The sequence below is a fragment of the Anabrus simplex genome, chromosome 2, assembly GCF_040414725.1.
Source record: "Anabrus simplex isolate iqAnaSimp1 chromosome 2, ASM4041472v1, whole genome shotgun sequence".
Classification (NCBI taxonomy): Eukaryota; Metazoa; Arthropoda; class Insecta; order Orthoptera; family Tettigoniidae; genus Anabrus; species Anabrus simplex.
Genome location: NC_090266.1, coordinates 981,825,366 through 981,847,497, shown reverse-complemented (window position 1 = coordinate 981,847,497; position 22,132 = coordinate 981,825,366). Strand labels below are relative to the sequence as shown.

At 37.7% G+C, this 22,132-nt stretch overlaps 1 protein-coding gene and 1 long non-coding RNA gene across 4 annotated transcripts in view; one reads left to right on the top strand and one right to left on the bottom strand.

Moving 5' to 3' along the window:
- LOC136864602 (uncharacterized) overlaps window positions 1–22,132 on the top strand; it is a 91,864-nt gene that overhangs the window by 5,888 nt on the left and 63,844 nt on the right. The window lies entirely within an intron of this gene.
- LOC136864601 (COP9 signalosome complex subunit 5) overlaps window positions 7,102–22,132 on the bottom strand; it is a 139,288-nt gene continuing 124,257 nt past the window's right edge. For 2 of the 3 annotated variants that reach the window (XM_067141820.2, XM_067141821.2), the window contains exons 4-6: window positions 8,700–8,934; window positions 8,391–8,585; window positions 7,103–8,296 (exon numbers count right to left, since the gene is read on the bottom strand). In XM_067141820.2, coding sequence (XP_066997921.1) covers window positions 7,874–8,296; window positions 8,391–8,585; window positions 8,700–8,934 — 853 coding nt within the window. In that variant the 3' untranslated portion in view covers window positions 7,103–7,873. Of the gene's footprint in view, window positions 8,297–8,390; window positions 8,586–8,699; window positions 8,935–22,132 lie in introns of all 3 variants that reach the window. The other variant, XM_067141819.2, reaches the window with a different exon arrangement.

Here is a 22,132-nt window from a genome sequence, read left to right as displayed (position 1 = left end):
TATTAATTTGAACATGCTGCAAGATGTTTCTTAATGAATGAATAAGGTAAGTATATTTTTATAGTTGTAATTTCTGTATACATTAAGCCTGTTGTACACCACTAGATTTCGCTTTCAGTTCAATACTTCACAAGAAAAATTTTCAAATTTTGTTCAACACTGCTGAAGTTTTGACAAGATTTGAAAAGATCTGGCAAGGTTTGACAGCATTTTGTTTTAAAATGGAGGAATGTCAAGCAGCAGTTGTGATTCTTGGATTAGCAGTGGGGTATATTCTTAAAACAAAGAGATATTCTTAAAACAAAGAGAAACACATAATAAAGCATAATTTACATGCAGAAAAGATTAATGTGGTTACTTTCAGCATAATTTTTGCAAAGTATTTACTGCCATATCATCATTTGCAGTTTTATGTCATATTACATTTACTAACATGAGTTGAATAAAAATGATAGCAATGCAATGGAAATTCATTCTTATTACACGAAAACATATTAGGAATTCAATTACTTATGGGTTACCGTACAGTAATAAACATAAAAGCTTACTGTCGATATTTCTCTTGCATTCTCCTTGTATGCTGCAGTTTTATTGATTTTATTGTGGTACTCTACAGAGTTCACTGAATATAGACAGGGATGTGTGTCACACTTAGCAATAAGAAAAAAAAAAAAAAAACACACACACACAAAATATTTTTTGGCCATGAAGACAAAGCCATTTTGGTTGTTTTGATTCCCAACATGCCTAGCAACCTAGCGCACGCTGTTAACACTCTAATTCAATTGGTCAATTCTGTCAAAGACTTGGCAATTCTTTGACCATTTAGAACATGTTCTAATTCTTTCAAGACTTTCAATGACTTCTCAAGTATTGCAAGCAATTTGGCAAGTAAACTTGTGAGGTATTGAAATTCTTGTGAAGTCTTGAATTTGACAAAAATGTGATGGTGCACACCAGGCTTTAGGTATGAAAAAGAAACAAAGAAAAAATAAAAGAGAGAGAGAGACTCTCTGCAAGACTATGTATCAATTCGGAAGGAAAATAAAATTTTCCAATTTCTAGGAGGAATAATATCACATCATATGATCCCGTACCAGTTCACACTACCTTAAATTTAAGAGCAGTAGTAATTATAGTCTTCACAGGACTTTTTAATTTCCTTCCACAATTAGGGAAGCATGGGGAGCAGTGAGACATAGGGAAGTGAGAACTCATAATTATCTCTGTCTGTCATAGAAATGGTGTGATACGGAACTAAGATCCTACCACTCAGTGTTTCAGTATTTTTGAGTTTGAAGTTGAATTTGGACAACATGAAGTTGAGTTACAGATAAAAGTCATAGTTTTGGTGGCAAAAGTAATGTTGTGCAGTGAGTTTTCTGACAGCATCAACTTTCAAAAACTTCAAGTGAGTGCATTTATTTAACTACATATCAAACTATATTGTGATACATTCATATAGCAGTATTATAAACCTTCTTATTGCCATGCTCTCATACTGAGAATGAGCCAAGAATGCTAGGCTGATTAGTAGCATTCTGCAAGACCCTATTTATAGCACCACATAATTTACAATTTTGAATATTTTGACTTCAAACTTGCAGGAAATGTTGAGGATGGTATGTACTTACCACCGACAATTATTACAAAGCTGTTAAGTTTCAAAATATATTTAAAAAAAACATTTTCTGAATACTTTAAAAACAAAAAATCAAATTAGAAAATAGCAATAAAAATCATTCAAAATTAAAATTACAGACAAAATGTGGAAGTCCCTGTGCAATGCAGCCATCCAACTGCATAAACACAGAAAATGTGAAAAGTATCTGTTCTGTAGTTCAGTAGGTAATTACTAGGGATGGAAAATAAGAGAGAGAACTTCTCAATGCATTTCTCACAACAGGCTTTCATGAATGGAAGTTCGGCCTTCTATTCACTGGAAATAATACACAAAGAAAAATCCATTATTTTACTTAATCCTATTCATTTGACTGGTGTGAATGCAATACAGTACTTTTAGTGCATTTTGATGGCTACCAGGAAAAAATCATGGGCCTCGGAATATTTCACGAATGTCCCACAAAATAAACTGCAATGTCATTTTCCTTCCCTTTTGTCACTTTTGCGAATACACTGTTGTATGCATGTAAAATGTAAAGTTAAAAGTTGTTTGTATTTTTCTTTCTTTCTTTCTTTTTCTTTTCCAGCTAAGTAGTTATAATCATATATACAAAGTTTGTAAGAAAGACAAGATAAATCATAGACTACTTAAAGGAAGAGGAACAGACAACTTTATTCAAGGGAAAACAATACTTTTTTTGTCATTGTTGTGCCAAAAATTATTAAGTGAAATAAGTCAAAGTCATGCTAGTTAAAATACTGTAAGTGCCAATACTGGAAGTGTTTAAGTTTTTTTATGTAAATCAAGCAATTTCTTTCATATTTTCAAGACAAAGTGTTTTAAAATGTAAGTTTATATTTCATTTATTGCATTATATATTTAAAATTATGTTATTATTAATCTAACAAGTTTGAGTCCAATAGTCACTTACATAATACCTCAAAGTTCAATGACAGCAAGATCACGTCGCCCGATTCTTCAAGCCAACATAATTGTACGATTCAATGTTAATGTTACCCATTGTATAGGTATGTGTACAAGTATGTAAAATGTATTATCTTCAATAAACGGGGGATAGTGGGAGTCTGTTCGAGCGAGTACGGAGCAGACATTTGATTCGGTGACTTCTGCGCCAGAAACACATACTAAGCAATTCTCATTACATATGTACTAGACGTACTTCATAATAAATATTACGTCCTCTAAAATGATGTTTAGATATCGTCCCCACTCTGGCAAACTAGCGAAACTGACAAACTAAGGAATCTGTAGTTCTGAAGTTCTGGTCTATATTTTGTTATTTGTATATTGTCTACCCTCTGGCAAAGTCTCACATCTGCAGCTCGTTCTGTATGCCTAACACATAAAACAAATAATTAAATATAAAAATTGATTTCACATGAGTAATCACAAATTCTTTCAGCTCTCCTAACCTTTTGGCAATTTGCAGATTCGTTAGTTTGCCAGAGCAGGGACGATATCTCACAGCCGAATAACTACTTTGTTGAGCTCATGGCCCACCTACTCCTCTTTGATTATTATTGTGAATTTTTCTTCGAAGACCACATAAACTACATTTTGTTCTTTGTCATTCCTTTCTGTAAATAAGCAGTTGTGTTCATATGAACTTAAATATAAGGTCAAAGCAAATATTCCATGTGTTCCATGGCAGATCAACCAAAAACAAGGTCATTTAAAATAACCTGAATGCCACGTTTCATGCAAGAAGTTCTATCGCTAACATTTCGTTGTAATTTGCAAACAAGCTTAAGAGAGTGCAGATCTATTCACTTTCAAGATGCTTTATGAGATTCTACAGATTTTGGCTATTTGTCTCGAGACTCTCGAGCAAGAGAAATTCTTATCCCTAGTAATTACAGTTAGGTACATAACTGCCAATTGTCACACGACCAGAGAAACACATTAAATTTGGAAATCCAATGTGCGTAAATAAATGAAGAAATGAGCTGCATAGTGATATAACTACGTTCTTTACTCTATGGAAACAAAACGTAAGATATTTGCATCTGCTGTTCATAATCATGCTAAATGCAGATAGTAAGGTGCACTGTTCAAACGAAGATATTTTGTTGCTGGCACTATACGCACAAGTCCCAAACAATGATATATCATTGTCTGGCATTCTAAAGGTTAAATATGAACTGGTGTAATTCAGCATTCATTTAAAAAAATATTCATGTGGAACAATGAAACGGATGTGTTTCGCTGTTTCCCAACAACGTACTATGTGCAAAGCTTATACGATACTTCAGCAATACAAGCAATAATTTTAGTTCTGTTAACTTATTGTCTCAGGAACATGCCACAAATGCATAAAAGAGACACTCGGATAGAGACATGTACTGATGAATGCATAAAAGGCAGTTTCTTTGGTAATAACTGGATGTGGCATTCAATCTGTGGCAAAAGAATTAAATGTGGCATTCCAGACATTGCAAGTTATAAATTTCATATTTTATAACCTCATGAAAGAATTATCTCATGGAAGTCCACCTTTTCAATATAATTTATGATTTATTAGAAATCAAAAGTGATGTTACATAATGGACCAACGGGGAATGTTTTGCCTAAATATATCAGGCATCTTCAACCGTGTTGTCTAAATACTAAGATTAAAATAGTTAACGAGTCCTTAGGCCATGCTTAAAACACTATATGAAATGGCTTGTGATACTAAAAGAACAATCACACAAATACACAACATTTACATAAAATGACCACTTAGATGCACTTGACATTTGTGTTAGCCTATTGTCTTAAAACTTCATTTGGATAAAATAACACCTTTGTTGATCGTCTGAGACCTGAGGGCTTTAGTCTATTGAGAGCAACAGGCAGCATAATGTGAAAGTGTTTTATGACAACCTGGAAGATGTTATTCTCAAATGTCCAAAATTTGCTGATGGAACACATATCAGTACAACCAGACAGAAGCAACATGGAAAAATTATTGCCGAAAAGGGCATGAAACAAGTATCTAACGTCCAAGTATCTAAGGACACAAGTACTGAAAACGGGGTATTGGTGACAACATGCTGCATATCGAGTGCTGCAGGGAAGAGTCTTTCACCCATTTTAGTTTTTCCAAGGGTACATTTTAAAGAGCACATGCTCAATGACAGACCTACTGGAAGTCTAGGTCTAGCATAACTGTCTGGATGGATGAATGCTGAGCTGTTTTATGATGTGATGAAACATTTCAAAAAGCACTCTGACAGCTCGAAGGAAAATCCCTGTCTCTTAATATTTGACAATCATGAGAGTCAAATTTCCATTAATGTACTAAATGTGGCTAAGGATAATGGTATCACAACCTTTAAAGATCCACCAACACACAACCAACAAACTAAAGCCACTGGATGTTGGAGTTTTCAAGCCATTTTATCTTGCATATTTATGTTACCATTGACGCTTGGTTAATGCAATATACAGAGAAACCAATGAAAATAAATAAAATTGCTTCTTGTGGAGGTAGTGCACACCAACACACACTCACACCGACAAACATCATGGCAGAATTCAAGAAATGTGGAATTTTCCCATTTGACCAAAATATATTCACGAAGACAGACTTCTTCCAAGCTCTGTTATTGACAGGCCCCAGAAAGCTGTGGTACCTTCTACATTTATTGCAAATTCAGGTTTGTTCTCACCTTATTCCAACAATGACCTTCAACTACTCCCAACTACACCCTGCAGGGAACCACAACAAGTTCATTTGTTACACTCTAGGACATAAGAGGCTATCCCAAAGCCGATGAAAGGAATAACACACAAAAGGGACAGAAATGGATTTTGGTTTATGATGACAGTTCTAACGAAGAATTAGTTGATGAGATGGCGTTGTTTGGTAGTACAGATGATTCATTGCATCTAGAGGATCCTGTTATTGGTCATTACCAGTATGTACCGACTGACTTCCAAAATGGCAAAAGAAATCTGTACTTTATCGGAACTGTCACAAAGCAAATATATGACGAAGACGATGTGGAAGAGAGTTTTCTGAGAAAGAGTTCAAAAGTTTTTTTTTTTAAATTGCTAGTTGCTTTACGTCGCACCGACACAGATAGGTCTTACGGCGGCGATGGGACAGGGAAGGGCTAGGAGTGGGAAGGAAGCGGCCGTGGCCTTAATTAATGTACAGCCCCAGCATTTGCCTGGTGTGAAAATGAGAAACCATGGAAAACTATTTTCAGGGCTGCCGACAGTGGGGTTCGAACTTACTATCTCCCGAATACTGAATACTGGCCGCACTTAAGCAACTGCAGCTATCGAGCTCAGCGAGTTCAAAAGTGAAAGAAATATTTGTTCTTCCAGATGTCTGAGATATTTCTTCACTTCCCATCAGTAATATTAAGATGATCCCGCCAAATCCACAACAGTGTGGTGGTATGAAAAGGCAGCAGTCTTATTACAGATATGATATGGATTTCAGCCTTATAAATATCCAGTAAACCTAATAATATTTAGCTTGTCACACTGACCCCAAATACATGTCACAATGTGCCCCACCTATGGGAAACACGGATGATGATGATGATGATGATGCTTGTTGTTTAAAGGGGCCTAACATCTAGGTCATCGGTCCCTACTGGTACTAAATGAGATGAAATGCAATGACAATTTAAAAGTCCAAAATTCATCCACTGACTAGAATTCAAAACGTTATGATGAATGAAAGGATAAATATGAATTTAAAATAATCAGCGGACCCAACTCACAATACTGAAAGTTAAAAATAATTCCAAAATTGATCCACTGACTACAATTCAAAAAGATGACAAAGAATGATTATGAACTTAAAACAATCAGCAGATCTGACCCGCAATGCCTCACCTTCCCAGAAACTATATTAAAACAATAGTATTACTGACGAAGGGACTGCTTCCAAAGCAAAGTCCTGAATAGATGATCCTTGTTGCCTAAAGGGGTCCAAAATCCAGGTCAACGGCCCCTCATAATGGTACTTATTGTCAGTGAAGTAGAACCATGGTATTTCTCAAGTTGCGGTACTAAACAAAAGTAGCGTAGACTCACGGTATTCCAAACATCATGGCACTACTCACGAGTACTGTACGTCGCACAGGTAATACAGACCTATGGTGTTTCTCACACAATGGTGCCATTCGTAGGCAACACAAACCCAATGGTGTTCCTCAGACAGGTGTACTAATCACAGGGACTCATACTATCCTGTGGTGTTCCTTACAAAGTGAGTACTAATCATAGGCAACGCAGACCAACGGTGTCGCTCATATAGTGGTACTAATCACAGGTACTGGAAATCCACAGTGAACTGCTCTCTGCTGCTACTAATCACAAAACCTATTCCCAAACATAGTGGTACTACTCGCAAGTAAAGGCGAGCCATAGTTTTCCCCGCATGATGGTACTAATCATAAGTAGTTTCATGGTTCTAATTCAATCATCCCTTGGTCGCCCCTTTTATCCGTCTCTTACGACAGGCAGGCAGGGGATACCGTGTGTGTATTCATCTGCGTCCCCCACCCACAGGGGATATGGGAAACACTTAGAGGAGGTGCACTTGATGACATTTGTATGCATACAGTGTCAACCATATAACAGTTCTTAAAAAAAAAAAGAAAAAAAAAAGTATTTCGAAGGTGATTTCAGTAAACATAGTATAAGGGTTTGTTATTATGTATGAATAATTTTTCAGAAAATAAAATTCATATTGTTTTTGTATGCTAGAAAAAGATGTGTCTCACTGCTCCCCATGCTCCCTGATTTTTGAAACATATTTAATAATTTATAAATTGAAAAATGTTCAACAGTGGACATTCTTAGATTTCAGTTCAGTAACTCATGCTGAACAACCTGATATCAGTATCCTATGAGTTAAGTATAATTTGAAGGGACGTTTTATTACAGGGAAGACAGACAGAAACCAGATTACCATTGTGGAAGAAAGACGAAAGCCAGTCAACTGCTACATTAAGTCAATGTTTTCTGACAGTCTTCTGTTTCATAGCAATAGCTTGTATGTCGCCTTCGTGGGCACAGAGCAAAAATTCATTTGGAAGTACAATCATGGAGAAAGAATAGTGATATCTGGTTAACATTTACTTACGTCAATGAGCACAACATATTATTAGGAAAGGAAATAGGATCAAAATGTGACAGACTGTACAGAGTTTAGGTATATTCATTTTAAAAAAAAATATTAAAAAAAAGGATTTCTCCACAACTTCTCAAACAATTTGCAATTTATGAGTCACATTTTGGTTTAAACTGATTGAAGAGCCTATCCTTAATCATTTGTGCCATTAAACCATGAATAACTTCTATGGTGGTTTTACAACTGTCTTTAGTAGCTTTCAAGAGCTTATCTTCTCCACTCCCAATCATAAAACCTCCCCTGCCTACAGCAGCTTCTGACTGCTCGAGTTTATCTGACAAATCAAATATTTGTCCAGTTGCATAGTCAGCATTAGTCAATAAACTAGATGAACTCAGTGTGTTCACCCAGTACTTGTTCCATAAAGACTCAAGAAGACGGCGGTCAAGGCTGGACTTGAAATAAGTAACTTCTAATGCATAGTACTGTTTACAGTGAACTCCAAAGTCCTCGATTTTGTTAAGAGGAATGGTCTGGTATTCCGATGGTTCTTCACTGGCAGGTTTATATCCCTAATAAAGACAAACAGAAGATGTAAATGGTAAAAATCACACTTTTCATTCAGAAACACAATCATGTAAGGTAACTTCATTAGCAAAAGCTAACCTTTGGATATGTCCTAAATGCACCCAGACATACTTTTCCAGCTGAAATCGTCCTTACAGGATCAATTACAATGGCAACAAATGGCTCCTGGAAGTTCTGGTTTAACATCTGAGTCGAGACATCAATTCCTGATAGCCAACAACCATAGCCTGGATGACTATGGTACCAGCCAATGGCATTTTCCAGACGTCCAACCTAAAAAGCCAGCTGGTTATGTTAGAAACAGCAACTGTTTCAAAAACTGACAAATGACGTGTGGCAAGGTTAAAAAAGAAAGAAAAAGAAAAGGAAAGAAAAGGAACACCTAACCTGTTTTGCTGCTTCAATATAAGCAGTCATATATTCATATGCCTGGGCTTGGGCATTAACTCTGGTCTCTGTGCCTTCAACTGGGAGAGCAAAGGAATCCATAACTATCATAGTGTTGGCATCCACCTTCCCCAGCAACAGACCCATCACTTCAAGCGTGCCTCCAGATCGTGCATGCATAACCATCTTGAGTAAAGCCAAGGCAGATATCTTGATATCTTTGAAGAAATGGGGGCTGGAAAATGGAAGACATTGGACTGTCAGAACGAGATATTTTTAAAGCAGATCTGTTTGATAATGAAATCCGAATGTTTCAGCAGGACTTCATATAGCTAAGAGCATTATGACACGCATCACCAAAAAAGTCAGATTTACACATTTCTAGAATGAATATCATTTCTCTGAAAAATTTTAAGACATATTGCTGAATTAATTGCTTGCAAAATGATACTTCACCTAATGCATTTCTTAACTGGAACTTATTCATATGTAACTGATGAAAAATTGTTGTTCTTCCCTAGTGTGTTAATGATTCACCAGCACAGATATGTTTTTGGTGACGATGGGATTCCATTTTCACACCACGCAAATGCTGGGGCTGTACCTTAATTAAGGCCACGGCCGCTTCCTTCCCACTCCTAGCCCTTTTCTGTCCCATCGTCACCATAAGACCTATCTGTGTCTGTGCAACGTAAAGCAAATTGAAAAAAAAAATCCAATGTTGGGTAGATCAGATGGGCAGGGTTCAGAATATTCAATGGCAGAGGAACAGAACATGTTAGTGAGGCAATTCATTTTTTTTTTTTGAGTAAAACATAGTAAAAAATTAAACTGAATGAGTAATGATCGTTAATACATCATCATCCTTTCCCCTTTCGCCTATTGGGTCAGGGCGTTTATGGCACTTCTCCAACTTCCTTTCTTCTTCCAATATTTCTTTTCCATCTTTTTGTCCCAGTCCAGATTTCTTCTTGCATTCCTCTTCATTGAATCAATCCACCTTGTTCTAGGTCTCCCTCTCACTTGCCTTCCCTCGAACTTTATCTCCATCTGTTTTGGAATTCTTTCCTCCTCCTCCTCCTCCCTCTTTATATGACCAAACCATCTTAGTTTATACCTATCAATTCTTTTCTTTAGGTCTTCCATTCCAACCTCCTTCCTCACATCTTTGTTTCTCAATCTATCTTTCCTATCATACTTCTTAGGTATTTTATTTCACTGGCTTGAATTCTACTCTCCTCCCTACTTCTCATTGTCCAGGTCTCAGCTGCATAGGTCAATATAGGTGCATAAAACATTTTGGACATTATCACTTTACACTTCCTTGGTACTTCCTTATTCCAGACAAGGTTTTTTTACACTCTGGTAAAATGCATTGCCCTGTTGCACCCTCTTGCCAATACAGTGTAATACAAATGACTATAACCCACAGGGACCATTTCCCTTTAAAAACAATGAAGGGTCACAGAAAGGATACAGAAAAAGCTAAAGAGATTTCATGAAAACAACTTGCATAGAATACAGTTTTTATAACACTGTAACGACATAAACATAAAAATGAAAACTTTTATTTACAATATTTTATTATCAGACTTTACTTTCTCCTTTTTAGGGGAACTTTCACTCATCCCCAGTATCAACTACCACGGAATTAAGCTTAGACATTATTTTTTTTATTAATATCGCATAAATATTTCGGTTGTGTTTACAATTACTACTATTTTATACTAACAGACCATTCATTATTAATTGCCCTAACTTTGGTTAAAATGCACAGATATTCAAAACACGAAATATATAAACAGGCTTATTTTTTACACTCGAAAGTTATATTTAACAATGGTTTTCGGTAATTATGACCATAGTAGAGTACATGCATGTGTTATAAGGTTGTTGATAAAGCTTCTCTGAATGTCACTTTTGACCAGGCAAGTCCTCCGATAAAATATATTCTATGTTGAAAGATAGGAGTTGCCAAGTGCCGATTCTCTTACCCTCCATGACCAAGTAGATTATTATTATCCTCTGTTCCCTCAAGTGACCTTCCACTGAAGTTGGTTTATGCACATAGCCTATATTTTCAGCCTGGGAGAATACACTCATATTTAATTGAAAGCAATTTCATTAGAAGTAGAAAGGAAAAGAAAGGAAAGTAAGAAACTCCACTTTGGTCCAACAGCATTCTCTTAACCAACAGCAAATACACATATGTTAATTACATTCCAATGTCTTAAGAAATACCTGCACTAGTTTACCTAAACTTTGTACATTCTAACTGAAATTTCATCTTCTAATCTTTCCAGTCACCAATATTTTAGTCTAGAGCTTCCTGCCCTTCTTTTCTTTGCAAATTTTGAAAGTACTTCATGCAAGCTTACAACGTTTCCTTCAAGTTGACATCATCTATGTCAATGATCCATGCAAACTATGAACAATCGGGGTAAAAGATTATAGCTTTGCCCAAAACCTTCAACTACTTTGGAACCAAGAACTCACTCACCACTATTTCTCACTGCAGATCTGGGATACTGAAAAGATAAATACCACTGATAGAAGAATGGTGCAACTGTCCAATCAGACAATATATTACATACACCTCATGCTAATCCTATTACTCAATATAACAATCACTCCACAGAACAGAATGGTACGCAGGCAACAGTGCCTCAGTATAATTACATTTGCCCTGTAGTATACTGGTGATATTCTATGCACATAATGGTGGTGGTGAGCATTAACACTTGAGGGTAATTATCTGCTTCTCAAGGAACAGCTGTAAAGCACTCACTTAATGATTCCAAGGCTGGGAGTTATCATTGTTAATGTTATAATTTTCATTGTGTTATCGCTCTTTAGCGATCCCCAATGGTGTTCAAGGCAGAAAGAGTGGATCTTGGTATGGCGGAGCTGGCAGAAGAGGCAGCCTTGCTTTCCTGGGTAAATAGGATAGCAACCACTGCCTTGTGGGTGAGGAAGGGATGCCTAAAAGGCTAAGGGGGAGAACCTCTACAGAAAACTCTTGCAAGCCTGGGAGTCGTAAGGGACATCCCCGCATTTGGCTTGGGCCGATAACCGAACTCAAATATCAAAATTGAAAAAACCAAAATGAGAAATATCCCAACGGATTCTAAAGATGCAACATTTGGTTTTAAAAAGGACACTCAAATTAGTTTTTGGTATGTTCAGACCATGTGGCAGACTGGGAGACTAGAAGAAATAACTAGAGAAACGACACGATATCACCTGTCAATTTTCAGTTTCCGTGCGACGATATGGACTTGCCTTGGAGAAGTTAAAACCAGAGGTGGAAACTTCTTGTTATATTTTGGTTGAGATGATAGCTACAGTGACAGAGTAGCCCTGTTCTTGAGTAACATGGCAAAGAAGAGCTTGTTAGAATTGCACCCCATATCAAAACGAATCATTGCTCGATTTGCATCCGGAGCAAGACCTATCGCTATAGTGCAATGCTATGCGCCCACTGAGATGGCTGCAGTAGAAGAGAAAGACAGTTTTTGTGGTAAACTACATGAAATCTTGCACAGTGTATTGAAATTGGACATCGTGATGGCAATGGGAGATCTGAATGTGAAGATTGAAGCATAAAATCAAGGCCTGGAATATACTTTTTTTTTTTTTGCAATTGGTTTAACGTCGCACCGACTCAGATAGGTTTTGCAGCGACGATGGGATAGGAAAGACCTAGGAGTTGGAAGGAAGCGGCCGTGGCCTTAATTAAGGCACAGCCCGAGCATTTGCCTGGTATGAAAATGGGAAACCACAGAAAACCATCTTCAGGGCTTAAACCCACTATCTCCCGGACGTAAGCTCACAGCTGCGCGCTCCTAACCGCACGGCCAACTTGCCCGGTCCTGGAACATACTATTAGAAGACTTGGTAAAGGGACATGAAATTATAATGGAAAGCGATTTATTGATTCTTGTGGCATGTTTGGATTAGTTACAGGAGGTACAATCTTTCCTTATAGAGAATGCCGTAAGGTGACCTGGGTTTCACCAGCTGACCACTTCATGATAAAAAAGGAACTGATGGAGCTCTCTGCTTGATGTGAGAAACAGAAGAGGAGCAGATGTTGGCAGTGACCACCATCTTGTCACAGCGATTATATGCATTAAAAACAGCAACACTTAGAAAACCAAAGAGATGTAGAAGGTCAAATACAACACCAACAGGCTGAAAGAAGAGTTTGATAAAACTATGGACACAATTTGAGGAACTGGCCAAACTTGGAGAAACTGAGAATAATGACAAACTGTGGAACAAGGCTAAGCTAGCCTTCAGCACAACTTGTGAGGCAGTAGTTGGGATCAAACAGAGAGGAAGACCTGAATGGGTATTACAAGATATTTATAACTTAATCCGAGAAAGGAAAGTTGCCAAAGCTAAAAAAACTGTGGCATGAACAAGAGAAGCTAAAGAAGGGGTATAAGGACTACCATGCAATCAATCGAACAGTAAAATGTACCTTCTGCAGAGGTAAAAGGATCTTTATATAAATGAACTAGTCACAGAAGCTAAGCTTGCAACAGAGGTAGGGTATACTAGAACCCTTTATAGTACTGCAAGACAACTTGCTAACAGGAAATTTGACAGCAGTAAGTCAATTTAGAACAAGGATGGTAACCTCCTTTCTTCTCCAGAAGAGCAGTTGAAGAGATGGAGAGATAATTTGCAAATATCTCGGGGTTAATGCGGAAACTGAGGAGATCAAGGAACCAAGCAGGAAGTATTCAAAGCCATCAAACAACCCAAAAATGGCAAAGCTGCAGGACTAGACAATGTAATTCCTGAAGCTCTTGAAGCAGACCCCAGTACAACTATAGATATGCTGCTTCCACTGCTCACAGCCATTTGTGAAAAAGAGGAGCTTCCTAATGAATGGAGTTAGGGGCTGTTAATAAAGCTTCCAAAGAAACACGAGCTATCTGTCCGTGACAACTGGCGTGGCATTACACTTCTGTCGGTGCTTACTCAGATCATTTTACATATCCTGGATTATATTAAAGCTTGTGTGGTCAGAAAACTGAGGACAATGAACAACACGTAGAGGGATGAGTGGTGATTCGTTGTCCTGCAGTTAATCGTAATATACTGATCTGGTCATCATATGAGCGGCCCTCTCAGAAGCCTGCCTGTCGTGACTATAGCAATGAACCGACGGTTGGATATACAGTGGAATCTTGCATGCCCGGAGGAACTGAATTTTGCCAAATACATGCTTGTTGGCTCACGGCTGCAAAGATACAGAAATTGAACTTCAAGACTAAAAAGCTGAAGAGCAGTTGAAGAGATGGAGAGATAATTTGCAAATATCTCGGGGTTAATGCGGAAACTGAGGAGATCAAGGAACCAAGCAGGAAGTATTCAACACTAAGACAGCAAATTGCAACACCACACCATTGCAGGTTGATGGACAAATCATAGAGAGGGTTGATAATTTATACCATCTGGGAAACATTATAACAGCTAATGAAAGTGCAGATGAGGATGTTGCCAGCCCTATATAAAAAGCCAAGGGTCACTTTGTGATGCTTCGTCCCATACAGAGTTCAAAAGAACTGTAACTTCCTTTTTCGGTTAGTGGCTTTACATCGCACTCACACAGATAGGTCTTATGGCAACGATGGGATAGGAAAGGTCCAGGAGTTGGAAGGAAGTGGCCGTGGCCTTAATTAAGGTACAGTCCCAGCATTTGCCTAGTGTGAAAATGGGAAACCACGGAAAACCATCTTCAGGGCTACCGACAGTGGTATTCGAACCCACTATCCCCCGGATGCAAGCTCACAGCTGCGCGCCCCTGACCGCACGGCTAACTCACCCGGTACTGCAACCCCTACCTTATACGTCTCCTTATATCTTACTATTTGGGAAGTAAAACACAGTACCTCACCGTCTGGACTTGGCATCAAGAGAAAGAAAATTATCTTACCTCCAGTCAAAATCGCTGGCGAATGCATACTCTGCACTCCTCTGACTGCCAAGTGGTCTCAATTCGCCATTGTCTTTTGACGTTACACCTGACGTAACTTTTCATCTGTCACATGTTTCATTCTGCTTTTTTGCGAATTTTCCACTCACCTATAAATTGACTGACATGTTTGTGCACAGGTAATTCCTGCTTCCTAGGTGCTCCAGACCCTCTGTCCATTCGCTGAGCTGGTTCTCAGGGGGGACATCAAACTGTGGAAACTTTAGGCAAGATTGAACAATGAGAGACTCGGCAAGAATGAACAATAATGAGAGACTCATGTTTATTTTCTCGTTTGCAGTCATCGTGATCGATTTTTGACCTGGGATATTTATTCTCCATGGTGAAACTTTGCAAAGTTAGCATACCATTCTTTCCTTCTTTAATTAATGTTAAGGAGTGAATAGCCTGGTGATGATTTCTGATTCACTTTTATCCCCGACCTGTTTGAAACAAGTATGAATATGAACTTGTGCATTCCTTGATGACGATTTCATTCCGTTTTCTATATTATTTAGATTCCCCTCCTTTTCTACATCATTAGATTTAGTGGAACTGAAATTTGTAAGCTTGAGGAAAACTTAAAGCTTAGGCTCAAGGTAACTTAAGCTATTTGAATTATGTAAAAATTCTATTAATAGGTTATACAGTACAATACCCATGGGAGACTTAAAAAAAAAAGTGTAACAAGAACAAACTAAGGATGTCATTTCTAAATCTAACTGCCAATTATTCATAAACATAACATGTCAATATTAGCTATAGTAATGAAACTTGATTTGGTCAAGTGTCACAGAGACTAATATAACCTCAATATTTGCAAAATAACTTAGCGTTACACTAACGAATTGTGTATCAATGAACGAAAACGAATTGAGATCTAGTATTGTCATATTGCCAAAGAATATATATTTTTGAAATGCAAAAAATATACATAAAGAGTGAAATTCTTGTTACTCCTCGAGTTTCCCCAGCTCTCTGCTTTCCACTCCACGGAGTTATTCTTGGGTAAATGTCTTTCTATCTACAGTAGCTTCCACTGTAAATTTGTTTATAATCGCAAGTGGGTTCGTAAATCATATGATTCATAAATCCTTTCAAAGATACGAATTATTCATCTATCGCTGACTCTACTAGGAGCGAAACGGTAGTGATGTTACAAAATCGTAGCAGAGCTATTCAAATAAAAATGATAGGAGATATACAATGATAATGGGAACATTTATACTTGTTCATTTGAATCATCACTTCAATTAACGATTGTAGGAAAACAAATTCTTGCTTAATAATATGGTCTATGATTAGAGTAAGTATTTATACCAATAATTAATAAGTTTGTACACTGTCTCACTTGTTGGTTGATTTTATAAATCTTCTAAATCTTGCCTAATACCATAAACATACACTAACAAATAGTTCAAACACAATCTCTACTGAATATCAACCTTATGGATCAAAATTCTCCGATCCATCATGAATTAACCACTCAATGTGGAGTGCTGTACACTGCACACCGACTCCCCAGCGCTCTCTGCCGTGGAGTGACATACATTGCACGTGCATAGCAGCTTCTGCTTTGTGCTTCTATCCAGCGAATAGTTCTTGAATTATTACAAATGTAGCAAGATATATCTATAGGAAAAGCATCGATCTTTAATTTGATGTGTAAATCTATTGAGTTTTTATCGATTATGTATGATATATCACGTCTTAAAAAAAACAAGTTCTGTTGACATCATGGCAGCTAAACGTTTTCATGTAATCGCAAATTTGAAAATTAACGATGTTTTAGCGAATGGTGATACGGAAAGTTTAGTTAAACGATGACTTAGGATATAGAATCTGAGAGTGAAAGTAGTGCTCATGACATTGATGTTGATTTTGATACACGAGAAAATATCGGCCATAATGTTATCGATGGTGGGTTTGTGTGGGAAGACGTGGATAATTACAGAGGGCAAAGAGAAATGTTTTCGGCAGATTATGGGCCTCAGAATGCTGCAAAGAACTGCTTATATCCTGTGAAAACTTACAGTGGCTTTTTTTTACTGTCGAGTTCGTAAAGATGGTAGTAGAACAGGCACATATCTTTGATCAACTACACATGTGGTCACATGGTATATTATTTCAGTTCCGATTGAGGGTAAATGAATGGGAACCAGTTACTGTAGAGGAAATACATGTTGTTTTTGCATTGCACATGTTTATGAGCATAGTACCAAACCCTATATTGAGATCTTATTTCTCAAAAAAACTGGGTACTAGCTACTCCTGTATTTGGTTCAGCCATATTCCTTGTTTGATTTGGAAGTATTACAAGATTCCTCCACTTCATTGACCTTAGGTAATTCTAGCAACTTATGCTGTTTGTGTGTTTATGCATTAATAACAAACTGAAAATTTTGGTAAAATTCACTGAACCGTTTGTCAGTTATGCCCGATTAACTAGAAGCCTGCATTCATAGCATGATTGGTGCTATACTCCTCCCGCAGCACCGAGCAGCCAGGTGATGAAAGTAATCCCATGCTGAGAGCTTAAATACAAATAGTTCCAGGAAAAACAAAAATTTACGCGATCAAATGCAGCATCCAATTGATATGCCAACTAGTCAACCAAACCCTGAATTCCCCATTCATACGAAACATGTTTTTAAAGTAAGTTTCTAAATATGGTTATCGTTCAGAGCATGTGTGTTCAGTATGTACATCAGTAGGCTAGCCAGAAATGCCATTACAGAAACATTCGCCTGTATTCAGGTTTGTGTGTATTGAAAATGCCAACTGACAATTAATGGTCCTAGAAGTGTGAAGTACACGCTGTGATTTGTTTTCTAAATGCAAAAGATGTGAAAACCATTGTGGAGTGTATGGAGAACACACTACAAGTGAAAGAATGGAAACAAAATAGGTTACAGCATGTAAAGAAGGCCATACTAATGTCCACGATGAGAGACGTAGTAACATTAATAAGAAATTATATCGTACGAGAAGCGTAGAAGGTGACTGTCTGTCATTACTGAAGACTTGGTGCAAAAAGTTGATTCAAAGGGTCGAGAAAACAGATGCTTTATGATTATATCATTAAGTTTTGCATTGCCTGAAATTTCAAGGAGTGTTCTTCATCAAATTGTGTCAGGACGCTTAGATTATCGGAAGTTGTGCTCGCGCTGGATACTGAGGATGCAGAACGAGGTGCACAAGACCAAGCGCATAAGCAGTGCTTTGACTTTCCTTGAGCGGTATAGTTTTTAATTACTTTTTATTACAACCTGCTTTACGTTGCACCGACACAGATAGGTCTTATGGCAATGATGGGATAGGAAAGCGCTAGGAGTGGGAAAGAAATAGCCGTGGCCTTAATTAAGGTACAGGCCCAGCATTTGCCTCGTGTGAAAACGGGAAACCATAGAAAACCATCTTCAGGGCTGTCAACAGTGAGGTTTGAACCCATTATCTCCCGGATGCAAGCTCACGGCTGTGCGCCCCTAACCACACGGCCAACTCGCCCGGTGGGCGGTACAGTAATGAAGGTGATGCGTTCCTAAGCAGGCCACAAAACATGGGTTATGTTACACCAGAATCAAAACAGCAATCCATGGAATGGAGACACACTCAACATCAACCAAGAAAGTGAAGTGCAAGCAAACAATTTCAGCTTGCAAACTCATGTGTACTGTGTTTTGGGATAGGCAGGATGTGTTGCTTGTAACTTTTTTGCACTGAGGTGACACAATAAATGCTGAGACTTATTGTGGGACTTTACCAAAAAAAGCATGGCATACTCACAAGGGGGGTTCTTTTCATTCATGACAATGCGCGACCTCACACAGCTAATCGAACCCACGACCACATTGCTTCATTTGGTTAGGAACAATTTGATCATCCTTTGTATAGTCCTGATCTCGTATAGTGACTACACTTGTTTTTGTGCTTGAAAAAGCATGTAGGAAATCAGTGCCACAACAATGATGACCGAAAAACGACCGTGCTGCAGTGGCTGGCATATCAGGTGGCAGATTTCTATGACGATGGAATTCAGAAGATGGTTTCACAATATGACAAGTGCCTTAATATGCTTGGAACTTATGTTGAGAAGTAGTTTAAGGTACAGGCTTACATATAAAAAATAGAATTTAAAAAAATTGCATTACCTTTTTTCTATATCAAAACGGTACTTACTTAAAAAACATGCCTCGTGAAATGAAACTAAACCTTAACTGCATACCAAATAAGCCCTATGTCCCCCACATTTCTGAACTAACTTAATGATCCCCTTTTATCACATGGCAATACTCCTCTTAATAATTCTTAATAATTCAATAAAGCTCCGCATTATACAACAACACTTGCTTCAAGTCCCCATTAACTGCCATGGATCCTGAAAAGCTTATTATAATGGCTTTATTTAGCTCTGAATTTCCTTCTTACATAACTAGATCCATTTAATCAATTACTTAATCTATTATATCCAAAGATTCTACCTTTGAGAGTAAATTTTGGCTAGAGAATATGAAGAGATTTCAAGAGTGGTAACAGTTTTGCAATGCCTTCATCATTTTGTACCTTAAGAGATTACGTATAGCCTTAGTAATGTATTTATAATTCATTACAGATATCCACACAAATCCACGTATGGTTATTTAGATACTATAATTACTTTTAGTGATATGTTGGCCATTGCCACTCATCCAGCCGAAATGGTTTCCACTGTACAGTATTTTGCTTCTCCGTCATTCAAACTACCTATTAATCTGGTCACTCTGGTTTTCACTGTACAGTTTTTTACTTCTCTGTCATTGAAACTACTAATTAATCTCTTTGCTCCTCCAACTACCATATTCCAGTGTTATAGCATTGCCCAAGCTGATAACCTTCATACTTACAGCAATACATCTTATTGCCAATGTGCCTCCACCAGCACTTAAATCATTGCCATCATCAACTGTGACTATTACTCCTTCCTCATAATCAAATGCAAATAAAACACAACCTAATCGGGTCCTTCCAAATAATTTATCTGTGAAATGCAGGTGTGAAGGTTTCGGCCATATTTTGAAACAATGTCCTATACCTCCTCCGGGAAACTAATATTGTTAAGAGTTATGAACTTCATATTGTTGGTCCGTATTGAACTTTTAATGTCATGTGGCTATTTCTAGCCGGGTGCAGCCCTTGTAAGGCAGACCCTCCGATGAGGGTGGGCGGCATCTGCCATGTGTAGGTAACTGTGTGTTATTGTGGTGGAGGATAGTGTTATGTGTGGTGTGTGAATTGCAGGGATGTTGGGGACAGCACAAACACCCAGCCCCCGGGCCACTGGAATTAACCAATGAAGGTTAAAATCCCCGACCCGGCTGGGAATCAGGACCCCCTGAACCGTAGGCCAGTACGATGACCATTCAGCCAACGAGTCGGACCGTATTGAACTGAGATAACATATAAATAATGCACAGTAGAGTTTTCCACCTTTCAATACTAAGTTGTATTTACAATATTTACATTACACACACTATCGGCTAAGCTACACAAATCACAGCGCGAGGTCCAATTTGTTTTCCGCTATGAACTGAGAATTTCACCAATTAATATCACCATGCACAGTGTCTACTTTCTTCTCAACAAGAATTCAAAAACTTCACATTCTGCACAACAATCAACCATGCAGCCCATCAACACGGCTTGGTTACTCAATACACCAACTGCCAAATTCTCCGCTTAAGCTGATACAGTGTTTAGTCGACTCTTCTTCCAGAGAGTATCAACTACACATTTTGTTACTCAGACATTGTACATACCTGTATATTTTTATATATGTGTCAGTTTACTTTGTGTTCATTCTTATTGCCATAGCACTCGGTCCACAACCGTTATGTATCACCAGGACCTATTGAATTCCACGAGTCTATAAATTTTAACAACATAGCACCTTATTTGTACTTTTGTTCCAGAATTCTTAGCATGTATAATGTACTTGTATTAGTTATTACTCACCTACATCACACGTAATATTTCATTTTCATTTGCAACATTTCAACCACACTTCATATTGTAAAATTATATTTTTCATACGACTCTTACTGCTAGAAAACATGTTTTAAGGATTTTGCCATGTATTTTGTGTATGTTTGAATATGGCTGATGATGACCCTGAGTAGGGTTGAAACTAGTCCCATGTAATGTAAATATTGTAAATACAACTTAGTATTGAATAGGTGGAAAACTCTACTGCGCATTATTTATATGTTAAACTAATATTGACCGCGTCAATATACAGTTTGCGCAATGAGGGTCAAAACATGCCGCTTACATCACCTTCTACGGCTGTACAGTTCATTGTAAACCTTGGCCTCTTCAACAATCTTCCACTATTTATCTCTATCCAATGCTAGAGCTACCCAATTTTTATAGTCCGTCCATCCGTCCGTCCGTCCATCAACTTCTCAGTCGGCCTTGTACTCTCTGCCCCCTACCCCTCCCACCCCCCTGATTTCCATTTAATATATATTATATTAATATATAATATAATATATTAATATATTTTTAGATACTTCCGTATCACTCATCCATGCAACGTGCCCAGCCCATCTCAATCTGGCTGATTTCACCATTCTTATAATAGGTGGAACTTTATAAATGGTGTACAGTTCATGATTGTACCTTCTTCTCCATGTTCCTCTTTAACAGCTTGGGCTGATGATTCTTTGAAATATCTTTCTTTTGAAGGCATGAAGCATTCCAGTAGTTTTTGCTGTTAATGGTCAAGTTTCTGAGGCATATATAAGCAGAGGTCTTAAAAGTGTTTTGTAGTTGGTTAATTTGGTAGTACAAGTCAAGAGCCTTGAGGAGAGAAGTCTTGTTAGAGCAAAATAGGCCCTGTTGGCTGCTATTAATCTCTTGTTTAATTGCATATGATGTATCATTTGAGTAGGTGATTGTCAATCCCATATATTTAAACTGCTCAACTCTTTTAAAGGTGTAATTGCCCACCGTTACTGAGGCTGGCATGTTCTCCTTACATGCTTTCCCGGCAGCCATATATTTAGTTTTCTGTTGGTTGATATTCAGTCCCAATTTTCTACTGGCCTCTTCATGGGTGATGAATGTCTCTTGCATTACCTATTGAGTTCTTGCCACTATATCATCAGCGTAGGCAAGTATCTGCACTGATTTATAGAAAATTGGTCCCCTATTCAGGAGGTTTGCACCTCACATCACCTTCTCCAAGGCAACATTAAAAGGGAGGCATGCCAGCACGTCTCTCTGCCATACCCCATTTTGAATTACAAATGTCTCAAACATAATTCCTTCCATTCTTATACGGTTTCGTGTCTCACTCATTGTCATTCTTACCAGTCTTACCAATTTTCCAGGAATTCCCACTTCAATCATAGAACAATACAATTGCTCTCCGTCTATACTATAATATCCTGCTTTATAATCAATG